Genomic DNA, 11,409 nt, shown 5'->3' with positions numbered 1-11,409 from the left:
ATTTTACTTGGAGAAGTTGAATTTTTCATAGAAATTCTGGAGATCAAAATAATGTTTTGAAACCTCAGATAATTAGTACGCAGCCTCATGAGTTTGTAGGATTTTTCGAAGGTCGGATGTTTGCTGAATTTATGAAGTTTGGAGAATTAGAAAAAAAAAAAAAAAGGATGCTGACTGGGACTGACAGCGCACGTGTACCTCAAACCACCACTGCCCGCACAACCATCGATCGGAGAGGGCCATCGTCTATTAGGTTAACAGTTGGAGCATGTCAGAGACGGGTTAAGCCGACAAGGCTTCTCTCTCTCGCCGGAAAAAATGGCAGCCGCTGCCACTCTTCCTCTCTCTCGCTCGCCTAGTCACATGGGTCTTTGTCTTTCTCGCTTGGATCTCTCTGTCTTTCTCGCTTGGATCTCTCTTCCTCTCACTTGGATCTCTCTCCCTCTCTCCTGGATCTTTCTCTCTCTCTCTCTCTCTATGTCTCTCTCTCTCTCTCTCTCTCTCTCTCTCTCTCTCTCTCTCTCTCTCTCTCTCGCCTGGATCTCTCTATCTCTCTCACCTGGCAGGTCGGCTCGGGTGCCGACAATTAGTGGATGACGAGAACCCGAGCCCGAGCCGACGTCTATCGGGTTAGGTCGGCTACGGGTGATTTGGTCGGCGAGTTGGTTGAAGTGTCGGCTCGAATGAGTTGATGCCCACCCCTAGCAATTGGCCCAACGCATCTGACGAAGCGCCCAATGGCGCTAACTCAGCAAGCGTACTAGGGAAGTGGTGCGCTGCACCACAAGGAATTAAAACCCACGTTTTAATCTTGAGTGTTGGAGCTCATTAACGCCTTTCCCAATCTCAGCCATTCATCTCGTAGGCAACATGGTCACTGCCGGGTGGGCTTTTGACCCGCATGTCGACCCGATTTGACCCCAGCCGGACCAGCCCGTTAACCCGCATTTTCTACCCGTTTCTTCAACCCATTTAACCCCTAGACCCGGTTCGGTTTCACTCTCTTGTTAGTATGCTTTTGTGTAACTATCCCACATTGGAAGCTTAGTTAAACTTCATGTGCCTATAAATAAAAACCCTTGTCTCTCACTTCTCTTCACATTTCAGCTGAGAGTTTTGTGAGAGTTGAGAGCTTCTCTTTCTACAAAGCTTTTGGCCTTGAGACAAACCACTTGTTGGGAGTCTCTTAGTTTAAAATATTTGATCGGGTTGTTCCATTGGGTGCCCATAAGGATTTTGCACCCAGGAACATCACAATCAAATAATTTCGGCAATTTATAGGGAGACTCTGCCGAATTTTTTGCTCGCTTAGGTAAGGTCTTTGGGTAAGACTCTTGAGCTTTGTGTTTTAGCAATTCTATTTGTGGAGATTAAGATAAGAGGGTCTACAACCATGTGTTTAATCTTTACTTTCTCTTTAAGGTTATTATGTATGATTAATTAGTTAAGTTAGATTGATTAAATTAATTAACCATGTCTAAAGTTGGATTTAATTACATAATTAGTTAATTGAGTTGGATATATTAATTAAACTAGCCTCTCCGCACTCGCTCTCGCGAGTGCGAAGTGGCTCTTTCTATTGCGCATACGTTAATTTTTGGGCATACATTCTATTTATTAATGTACACCTTTGATGTTTTTTTGTTTCTAGTGTGAGAATGTTTCATTTTTTTTTAGATTGGCATGAAATTTTTTACGCATACACCGTTGATTTGTTACAATAGTTGTTATTATGAGTCTAAGTATCAGGTTCATCTCAAGTAATACATGCGAGAGGCCGGCTTTTCTCTTCTGACCAAATTGTCGTCGCACTTTGTAGTAAATGTTATCACTTTTTGAGGCATGGATTAACTGAGAATGCAATTACTAAATTTATTCAAATAGTTCTCAAAATATATGTGCAAATGAGCAATAAAGTTGTAGGGAAAACCACCCTAATCCATAAGATTAGGTTGCTTATGAGAGACACGTCATACGTTATCGGGTTGGAGCAAAACTTCTTTGTACACCACATTTCTGGTAAAAATACCACTTTCACCGGCTATTGAGCCTTTTTTTACTTGAACCTTAGTTGTTGACCTTGAAACCCCTCTCGATAAAGCCACATATAACTGCCCATGACTGAAAACATGATCTGGAAGATAAATACCTACGTGTGGTATTGTCTGACCTTGAGATTTGTTTATAGTCAAGGAGAAACTCAATTTAACTGGAAACTGCTTCCTTGTCAATTCGAATGGGAGTCCAGCAGTCTCTGCATTCTTTAGAGGAATTCTTGGTAGAAAAACTCTAGTTCCCGCAAATTGCCCAGTTAGAATTTCAGCGTCAATGAGGTTTTGGTAAGAACCACGGCATAATAATCTGGTACCATTACACAATCCCAATTTCGGATCAATATTCCTTAGCAACATGATTGGAGCACCTCTCTTTAACGTCAATTTGTGTGGTGGCAAACCACCAACCGTTATTGCATTTAAAAATTCTGGTTGATACAAGTTCCTTGTGTCGTCCTCGACCTTGTCAAATGAATACAAAGTCTCTTCCATACCTGGAAAGATACCAATTATCTTTTCATTCAACATGTCAACAACTTCGTTTGTAGGGGTTATTAAGGCTCTTTCCACCATGTACCTCAAAACCTCAGCAATCAGTTGATTATTGAGGTTATAAATTAACTACAGTCATGACAGGAGGCTATGACATTAACTACAGTATAAATAGGGGTAATAAATATTAGGCTAAATTTCACTTTTAGTCCTTGTAGTTTGAGTTAGGTTCCACTTTCATCCCTGTAGTTTGAATTGTTCTAATTTTGATAATTGTATTTACATATTGTTGCAATTCAAGAACACATTAGCATTTTTTTACCATTAATTCGTTAACTTAGTCATTGAATAGCTAACGATATATATGTAAAGAGTAATGCTATTTGGACCAAATTAAGTGACAAAATGAGAGGGACGAAATGAGGTGTCACTTGGGGAGATGTGAAGATGAAGACCATATGGAGATGAAGACCACCTCCCCAAGTAACACCTCATTTGATCCCTTTCATTTTGGTCACTTAATTTTGTCAAAATAGCATTACTCATATGTAAAGTACATGACCAAAATCAAAATGGTTTGTAAAGTACATGATCTAAAGCACATCAAATTTGACGATTTAATGAACAAAAATATTAATATGTCTTTGAATTGTAACGATTTGTAAATTACAGGACCAAAATCATAATAATTGAAATTGTATGGACCAAAGTGAAACTCAGCTCAAATTAATGGAACTAAAAGTGAACTTTGGCCCAAATATTAACTATTTTATTAAATTTTCTTTTAAAAAAGACATGTGTCTTTCTAAAAAAAAAATATATATATATATATATACATGTGTAAATTTACTATTGATTTATACCCGTTAGGGTGTATATGAAGTTATGAACTAAGGTACACCCTGGAAGGCTGGAAGTGACCCAAGAATTGTCCATAAATATATTTTAGTAAGTCTTTTTTTTTTTGGTCGAAATTTTAGCAAGTCAACTCGAGGTGGCATTTGGATACTGAGGAGTTTATTTTAGTTAAACTAGCCTCTCCGCACTCGCTCTCGCGAGTGCAAAGCGGCTCTTTCTATTGCGCATACGTTAATTTTTGGGCATATATTCTATTTATTAATGTGCACCTTTGAAGTTGTTTTGTTTCTAGTGTGAGAATGTTTTATTTTTTTTTTAGATTGGCATCAAATTTTTTACGCATACACCGTTAATTTGTTACAATAGTTGTTGTTATGAGTTTAAGTATCGGGTTCATCTCAAGTAATACATGCGAGAGGCCGGATTTTCCCTTCTGACCAAATTGTCGTCGCACTTTGTAGTAAATGTTATCACTTTTTGAGGCATGGATTAACTGAGAATGCAATTACTAAATTTATTGAAATAGTTCTCAAAATATATGTGCAAATGAGCAATAAAGTTGTAGGGAAAACCACCCTAATCCATACGATTAGGTTGCTTATGAGAGACACGTCATACGATATCGTGTTGGAGCAAAACTTCTTTGTACACCACATTTCTGGTAAAAATGCCACTTTCACCGACTATTGAGCCTTTTTTTACTTGAACCTTAGTTGTTGACCTTGAAACCCCTCTCGATAAAGCCACATATAATTGTCCATGACTGAAAACATGATCTGGAAGATAAATACCTACGTGTGGTATTGTCTGACCTTGAGATTTGTTTATAGTCAAGGAGAAACTCAATTTAACTGGAAACTGCTTCCTTGTCAATTCGAATGGGAGTCCAGCAGTCTCTGCATTCTTTAGAGGAATTCTTGGTAGAAAAACTCTAGTTCCCGCAAATTGCCCAGTTAGAATTTCAGCGTCAATGAGGTTTTGGTAAGAACCACGGAACAATAATCTGGTACCATTACACAATCCCAATTTCGGATCAATATTCCTTAGCACTACAAGAAAAACCTTAATATATATCAGTGATAAACCGATATCTATTTAGGTTTCCAACCGATATATTGAGTGCTGATATCTATTCTCCCATATTACATATCGGTTATACACTGATGTCTATACTATATTAGATATCGTATTTGTTTGATAATCTGATATGATACACCACCATTGTTATAAGATATTAATCATTTCTGATATCTTAAAAATTGCATACCGATATGTAAGATACTTATGATATCATTAGTAATTTTGAAACCGATATAAAAAATGTATTTAATATCGTATTGGTACTTAAAATCAGATATAAAATGAGTATAATATATCGGTTTTGTACTTAAAATCAGATATAAAAGGTGTATTCAATATCGGTTTGGTACTTAAAATCGGATATAAAATGTGTATTCAATATCGGTTTTGTACTTAAAATCGGATATAAAAGGTGTATAACATATCGGTTTTGTACTTAAAATATGATATAAAAGGTGTATAACATATCGGTTTTGTACTTAAAATCGGATATAAAAGGTGTATAACATATCCGTTTTGTACTTAAAATCGGATATAAAATATGTATAACATATCGGATTTGTACTTAAAATCTGATATAAAAGTATTTTTTAGATATCGGTTTTTTGTTTTTTAAATGTGTTGAAACTTCATTCCTTATCGTTGCATTTTTACATAATCTGATATGCAATAGGCTTATGATATTGATAAAAATTAATTGGTAAATATGCATCCACGCAACAATTACTAAGCTTCTAAAGTAATCCAACTTAAATTCTTCCATTCATGTAAATGAATCCAACATCCAAACTCAGTAATGAAGTTAACAAAATAAGATTACAAATCCATATAGATTTATGGATAGCCCTCATCATGTATACCCCAAAATCACTATCCATCTTTAGCTAGCTAGATCCTAATTAAACACATGCCAACATGTACAAAAATAATGAAGGCATGACAGTGCAATTCAGCTAGGCCTAAATTATGCCTATACAAAAGATTTGAATGTGAACTAGCTAGTATATATCTTCATATCTACAACAAAATGCTCAAAAAGGTACCAAAAACATGCATGTGACTACTAAATAAAATTCATGGAAACATAATCTCCCCATTCAACCCGGACTTCATCTATTTGTTCCCGTGTGTAACTGCTCCTCTTGCTCTTCAGGTTACTCCACTGAAAACAAGAAAGAAAAGTGCATTAATTAATAAATCTATATGAGCAAGGATCCCAAAGTATTGAAAAGTGCATTCAGCAAAGATCCCAAAGGGCATTAAGAAAATATAGGCCAAAAGCATTAATAAGATTGCAGCAAGTATTGAATTTATATGGCTGCACATATATATGATTCAGCATTAATACGATTGCAGCAAGTATTGAATTTATATGGCTGCACATATATATGATTCAGCATTAATAAGATTGCAGCAAGTATTGAATTTAGATGGCTGCACATATATATGATTCAGATGGCCTACATTTCACAAACCATCAGCCTAGAGTTCGTCAATCTTCATATGAAAGGAAATTAGAAAATACTGAAGTTGGACACCTTGCATTACAAAATGTGGTGTGTGACCTATTTGCCAATTTTGTTCTTCAATATACTAACACCAACAGCACCATCCCACCTTGAATATATTGAAATTGAGATAGGAGAGTAGAGAGTCCATCTTGGGGTCACCACTACAAACTTACAGAGTTGAAAAAATAAGAGAGTGATAGGGGGAGTGACATGTATGATTGCACTGAAAACAAGGAAAAACATAAGAAAATTGCATCTCAACTGAGGCTGAAATTATGGCATAGTAATAACCTGAAGTGTAAGAATATGACCTATGATAGGCCCATGTTCCTAGAGGTTTTTTAGGACATTGTAAATTACACATCGTAAACACCCTTACCCAAACATCCCATAGTGTAGTAGAGATGTGATGAGAACGTACCTCCTTAAAGGAGTGAACATCAGTTCCCCAAAGCCAAGCATCACAGCCTGCATCTCTAGAGCCTGCAAAAGTGGTCTTAATTGGGTATCAAAATTTGAGACAACAGCTACTTTGACACCTGCTTTTCTTAGAGCTTCGAATACTTTCTCAACTTCAGGATCACAGAGGTGCCAAGCCTATGGAAAAAAAACAGAGAAAATATCATAACCAAATTCACACTTCTACATGTCATACAAAAAATGGTACTTATAGATCACCCAACCTCGTCAGTTGTATAGTAGTTATAAAGTTCTTCAAAGTACTGAGAATCTGAGCAGCCAGTGGAAGAACTGGCTATATATTGCCAGAAGGGTCTCCCATCATTTACATATCTGCAATGGAATAAGAGAAAAAGGCTCACTTCAAGATTAAAACAATAACAAACAAAAAAAGATTTACTCCAAACATGACACAATTAATGCTAAACTTCTACATTTAACTGAAACAAAGGATTAAGGGAAAGAAAAAGAAATGAAATAATTTCTTTCATTTGTTAAGCACAGAAAGGATTCATATTTACTTGTCCAAGTAGTACAATTTCCATATTAACTCAGGGACCATCTGTGACATTGTTACCACCTCTTGGCTAAAACAAATGAGACATCACCAAAGATAATCACCATTTCAAGAACTGCAGCACTAGATTTTTCAACATTAATAAATAAGTTAATATCCATAAAATAAAATAAAAAATCACCTACCAAACAAAATTGGAGAATTGTGATTTCTATTGCCATCATACAAATTTTATCTACTCTTAATTGTGTGCATGCATACTTTTTAAGTTATTCTCAAGAGCACAAATGTAGGAATAAATTAAATTAAAAAGGAAAAGACAAAGGAAAAGGTATATTTAAGTGATGCATATGCAAGCCTGTCAGTATGAGCCACTATCAAGAGCCATGCAGTGGATATAATATAAACGAGGTCCACCTTTTTAAGGCAAGTTATCCAACCCTTGATTTTTTTCTAAACCTGAAATGCCACAGGATATGCGCATTGGAGCATCAAAGTTCCCAGATCAGCCACGATTGCAATTTTCTTTTCTTTTTTGTTAAATGATTGATTTAACTTGACTCATTTAAGTTTGGGATATGACAAACATTTGGTCACCGTGCCTCAAAAGGACATCATAGTAGTGAATGATATGTCATGCATAAGCAAGCTTTCTTATTTGTAAAGCCAAAAGGACCCCCCACCCTTATCTTAGCACAAATTTGTCCAAAACTTACACAGATTCATGACATAATTGTCTCCAAATTTCCCTGTGAGTACGAGCTTACAGATTTGGACCATGGTTGTTGAGTAAAATCAGAAAGATCCCTTGACCAAACCCATTGATTACACATTGGACAGAAAGGGAATATTCTATGATAGGACTTAAGGACTGTCAATATATTTCACAAAATGGAAGAAGGAACCACAATTTTTTTAGACTGTTAGACCTCTCCAAGTCAGTCAGTTGTAAGAAAAGAAAGTGAATTAGCTCTCCAACACAATATTTTGAACTTTACAAAACAGAAGTCATGAATTAGCTTCTCAACCCCCATTATACCAACAAAAAAAAAAAATTAGCCCAACTTCCAGATGCAAAATCATAGCTATTGAAGGCAGAAATTGAGTCCATTATTTTTATACAACACTTCCAAACAACTGTCCTGGCAATAGCAAACCAAATCAGGCAAGAACTAATGGCAGACAAAAATTCATTATAACTAATGGGAAATAAAAATATAAAGACATAAAATCCAAATTAAAAAAAATAATAATAATAGCAGATGGATCACTGGAAACCATATAATCCATTATAAGAGTGGAGCCAGCTCTGACACAATCTAAGGATCGACATGAACCATGTTTCAGCTTAATCTTTTGGTATGAATTACTATAATTCATTGGTTAATGGGAATGATGTACCATGCATCACATACCTCAGCAAGGACCATGGGAGCATTGACAGCAGTTGCAGAAAGTTCACCATTCAAAGCTCCTACTACAGCCTCTGCTATTTCAAGGGTGACACCTTCCTGATATATTATGTTTCATACAGAAAGTTCAGTAACTTAAAGAATGTAAGATATTTGTTCCACAAAAAAGTTTGATCAATAGAGGATATTAATTTTGTAGAATTAGTTGTCAGCAGTGAGCTGATCAACCAAGTAGACAGTCTTCTCACGTGCCTAGCACTTCTGGGTAGTCCCTGCAAATGTTGCCATCCCCACCCAATAATCTTCTTCCCCACACCCTCAAAAACCTTACAAGACAAACTTTCTCAGACCCACCAGCAAAGAAACTTTCTTTTTCTTGATAAGAGAGGACTATATATATATATATATCTCTCTCTCTCTCTCAATTTTTGAGTCCAAGGTGTACAGCTCAATTTTTCCACATATCTGAAACCATCTTACGGTTCCTACCCAATATAATTATAGCTCAGTTCATTAGGAGAGAAAACTAAATTATAGCTCAACCCCTACACTATTTTAAACAATTGTGTTTTTTCTGTTTTCAGATGTCCGTGTTCCATAGTTCTAAAACTCACAACAAGAACCACAATAAAAGTGAAATATTCATTTCCCCAATTAAATCTGAGTTTTTCATTTTTTGCATAAAATTCCTAACCTTCAAAACCTTAAAAGTCTATAGAAACCATTAAAACTCAGATTCTCATCAGCATCATCATCAATTTACTCAAATTTCTCAGATTCTTAAGCAATAATCACACAAATTAAAGGGAGACAAAGCTCTGGAAACTACATACTAAGTTTGACCCAATTGACTAAATGAATCCACTGAGAGTGCTGCTAAGCTAAGCCATAAGCTAACAGATAATGCAAAAAGAAGTAAGTCGATAATTAGAACCAAGTCACGAAGAAGCATGAGAAAAGCACTAACAAGACCACATTGTTGAGAGCTAACACCACAAAACAAAATATTCGATTACTTGCATAGAATTTCAGAATAAGGAGCTCATAACAACATTTTATTATCAGTTGAATGACATTTTTCACACCTAAATCACAGCATTGACTTGGAATCCACAAACCCATCAATAAATTCAGAGTACAAAAAAGGAACAGTCTGATTATTAAAAAAAAAAAAAACACTAAAAAAAGTAAGATTGATTTCATTTCATTTCTTGTAACGGGCTACCTCATCATCGTTGGGGAAGAAGCCCATGATGCGACCCGCCGAGTTCTGGTAAGCGTACATGAACCAGCCCATCACCCCAATCAGACCTCCGGTCACCATTGACGGCCCTTTAATCCCTGGCTTAATCCCTATAATTATTGCACAAATTAAATAAAATAAAAATCATTTACAAAAGTTACTACTTTATTTGAAAAAAACAAACAAGAAATAGAAAAAGGGTGAGAGAAAGAGAGATCGGAGAGGTAGCCTACGGTGACAGACACAGCGGTGATGGTGGCGAAGCAGAGGTAGTCGAGGGTGCTGAAGTTGCCGACCACTTTGGTGAATGGAAGGTTCCGATCAAAGACCGGGTACTCTGGCTTCTCCGACGCAGTAATGTCTGTGTTCATCTTCTTCTCTTCAAAACGACGTCGTCAATTTCTGTCCAATGGAGCTTAGCTCATGTCTCTGTGTATTGTCTCTTGTTTTCCAGGAAAGTGATGGGAGAGGTTCTAGTCTTGACTCCTAGAGTGTGCTGAATTGAATGGCAGAGATGAAGGGCTGTGATGAATGGAAGCCTTTTATTGCTATGGTAGCAATCGATTTCGTCTTCGCCATAGTGAATATTCTGCTCAAGAAAGTGCTTGATGAGGGAATGAACCACTTGGTTCTCATTACATATAGATTGACAATTTCTACTATTTTCTTGGCTCCGATTAGCTACTTTTGGGAAAGGCCATATCCCAGCACAAAGTCAAAATACAAATCCCTGAGAACAAAACTAGTAAACATAGCAAGATAGTTTCCTAGCAAATCTTTCTCAGTAACATATCCTCCTAGTGAATTAAATACGTGACAATATCCTGTTCCAAATAGAGAGAAATTGAAAACCAAGAAAACCCCTAATTTCGAGAAATTGAAAACCCCTAATTTCGAGAAATTGAAAACCAAGAAAATCCCTAATTTGAAGAAAAACCTAAACAACAACAAGAGAGAAGAGGACAGAGAGATAGAGAGAAGAGGACAGAGATAAAGAGAGAACCCAGGAGAGATGAGACTGAACTTACCTTTTGACGCCGCAACCCAGGAGGATGAGATAGTTCGTACTTGACCGCCGACGGCAACTTCGACTTCGATGGCAAGGTCTGAGTGAGAACGAGACGCGAGAGAGAAAGAGATCGAGAATGGCGGCGATCGAGTGTGTGTCTCAGTTTGTGTTTGAGAGGGTGAGAGAGCTAGAAGGAGATGTCTGCATAGAAGGGAATCTGTGTGTGTGGATATCGTGACTGAGGTTGGAACACTTGGCCAAAATTTTTAAGTTAGGGGAAAAAATTCCCCCGTGTTTTTTTTTTTGTGAAATATAGATATTAGATATGATTTTTACATATCAGTTTTTTAAAAAACTTAATCAACAGGGAAAAATTAAGATATCGGAAAAAAAAAATGGTGATATGTTAATGAGTTTAGACATCGTCTACAAAATTAATCGATATCTAAAACTATACGATATCGGTTAATGTAAAAACTGATATTAAAAAAGTGATGTCTATTACAGTTTTTCTTGTAGTGGCAACATGATTGGAGCACCTCTCTTTAACGTCAATTTGTGTGGCGGCAAACCACCAACCGTTATTGCATTTAAAAATTCTGGTTGATACAAATTTCTTGTGTCGTCCTCGACCTTGTCAAATGAATACAAAGTCTCTTCCATACCTGGAAAGATACCAATTATCTTTTCATTTAACATGTCAACAACTTCGTTTGTAGGGGTTATTAAGGCTCTTTCCACCATGTACCTCGCATCATATACATGATCTTCCAA

The 11,409-nt window shown here is 36.4% G+C and overlaps 1 protein-coding gene across 13 annotated transcripts; it reads right to left on the bottom strand.

Annotated features, from left to right (window-relative positions):
• Positions 1–5,239: 5,239 nt before the first annotated feature.
• Positions 5,240–11,147, bottom strand: LOC147282570 (uncharacterized). 13 transcript variants are annotated; one of them, XM_086247331.1, is made up of 9 exons: positions 10,655–11,147; positions 9,860–10,450; positions 9,609–9,736; positions 8,387–8,482; positions 6,976–7,094; positions 6,679–6,787; positions 6,417–6,592; positions 6,102–6,156; positions 5,240–5,646 (listed from the first exon to the last, which is right to left on the bottom strand). In XM_086247331.1, exons 5-9 carry the CDS (start codon positions 7,023–7,025, stop codon positions 5,548–5,550), a joined length of 489 nt encoding a protein of 162 aa, XP_086103457.1. In that variant the 5' UTR covers positions 7,026–7,094; positions 8,387–8,482; positions 9,609–9,736; positions 9,860–10,450; positions 10,655–11,147; the 3' UTR covers positions 5,240–5,547. The 13 variants fall into 13 exon arrangements, 8 of the variants coding, with proteins under 8 accessions (XP_086103457.1, XP_086103459.1, XP_086103456.1 ...); XM_086247333.1 differs by lacking the exon at positions 6,976–7,094 and having other exon boundaries at positions 9,860–10,215; positions 10,287–10,450; XR_015122864.1 differs by lacking the exon at positions 6,976–7,094 and having other exon boundaries at positions 5,949–6,156.
• Positions 11,148–11,409: the final 262 nt, after the last annotated feature.

This window comes from Dryas octopetala, chromosome 6 (assembly GCF_963921425.1).
Source record: "Dryas octopetala chromosome 6, drDryOcto1.1, whole genome shotgun sequence".
Lineage (NCBI taxonomy): Eukaryota > Viridiplantae > Streptophyta > Magnoliopsida > Rosales > Rosaceae > Dryas > Dryas octopetala.
The sequence above is the reverse complement of the archived record's forward strand: the minus strand, read 5'-3'. Positions and strand labels throughout refer to the sequence as shown.

Bases quoted from the DNA above. Each gene is read 5' to 3' on its own strand.
- LOC147282570 (XM_086247331.1), bottom strand. From the start codon at position 7,025: ATGTCACAGATGGTCCCTGAGTTAATATGGAAATTGTACTACTTGGAC. The intron at 6,593-6,678 runs GTTGGGTGATCT...TTTTTTCCATAG, and splicing joins ACTACTATACAACTGACGAG to GCTTGGCACCTCTGTGATCC. The intron at 5,647-6,101 runs GTGGGATGGTGC...TCTTGTTTTCAG, and splicing joins TCAATTTCAATATATTCAAG to TGGAGTAACCTGAAGAGCAA.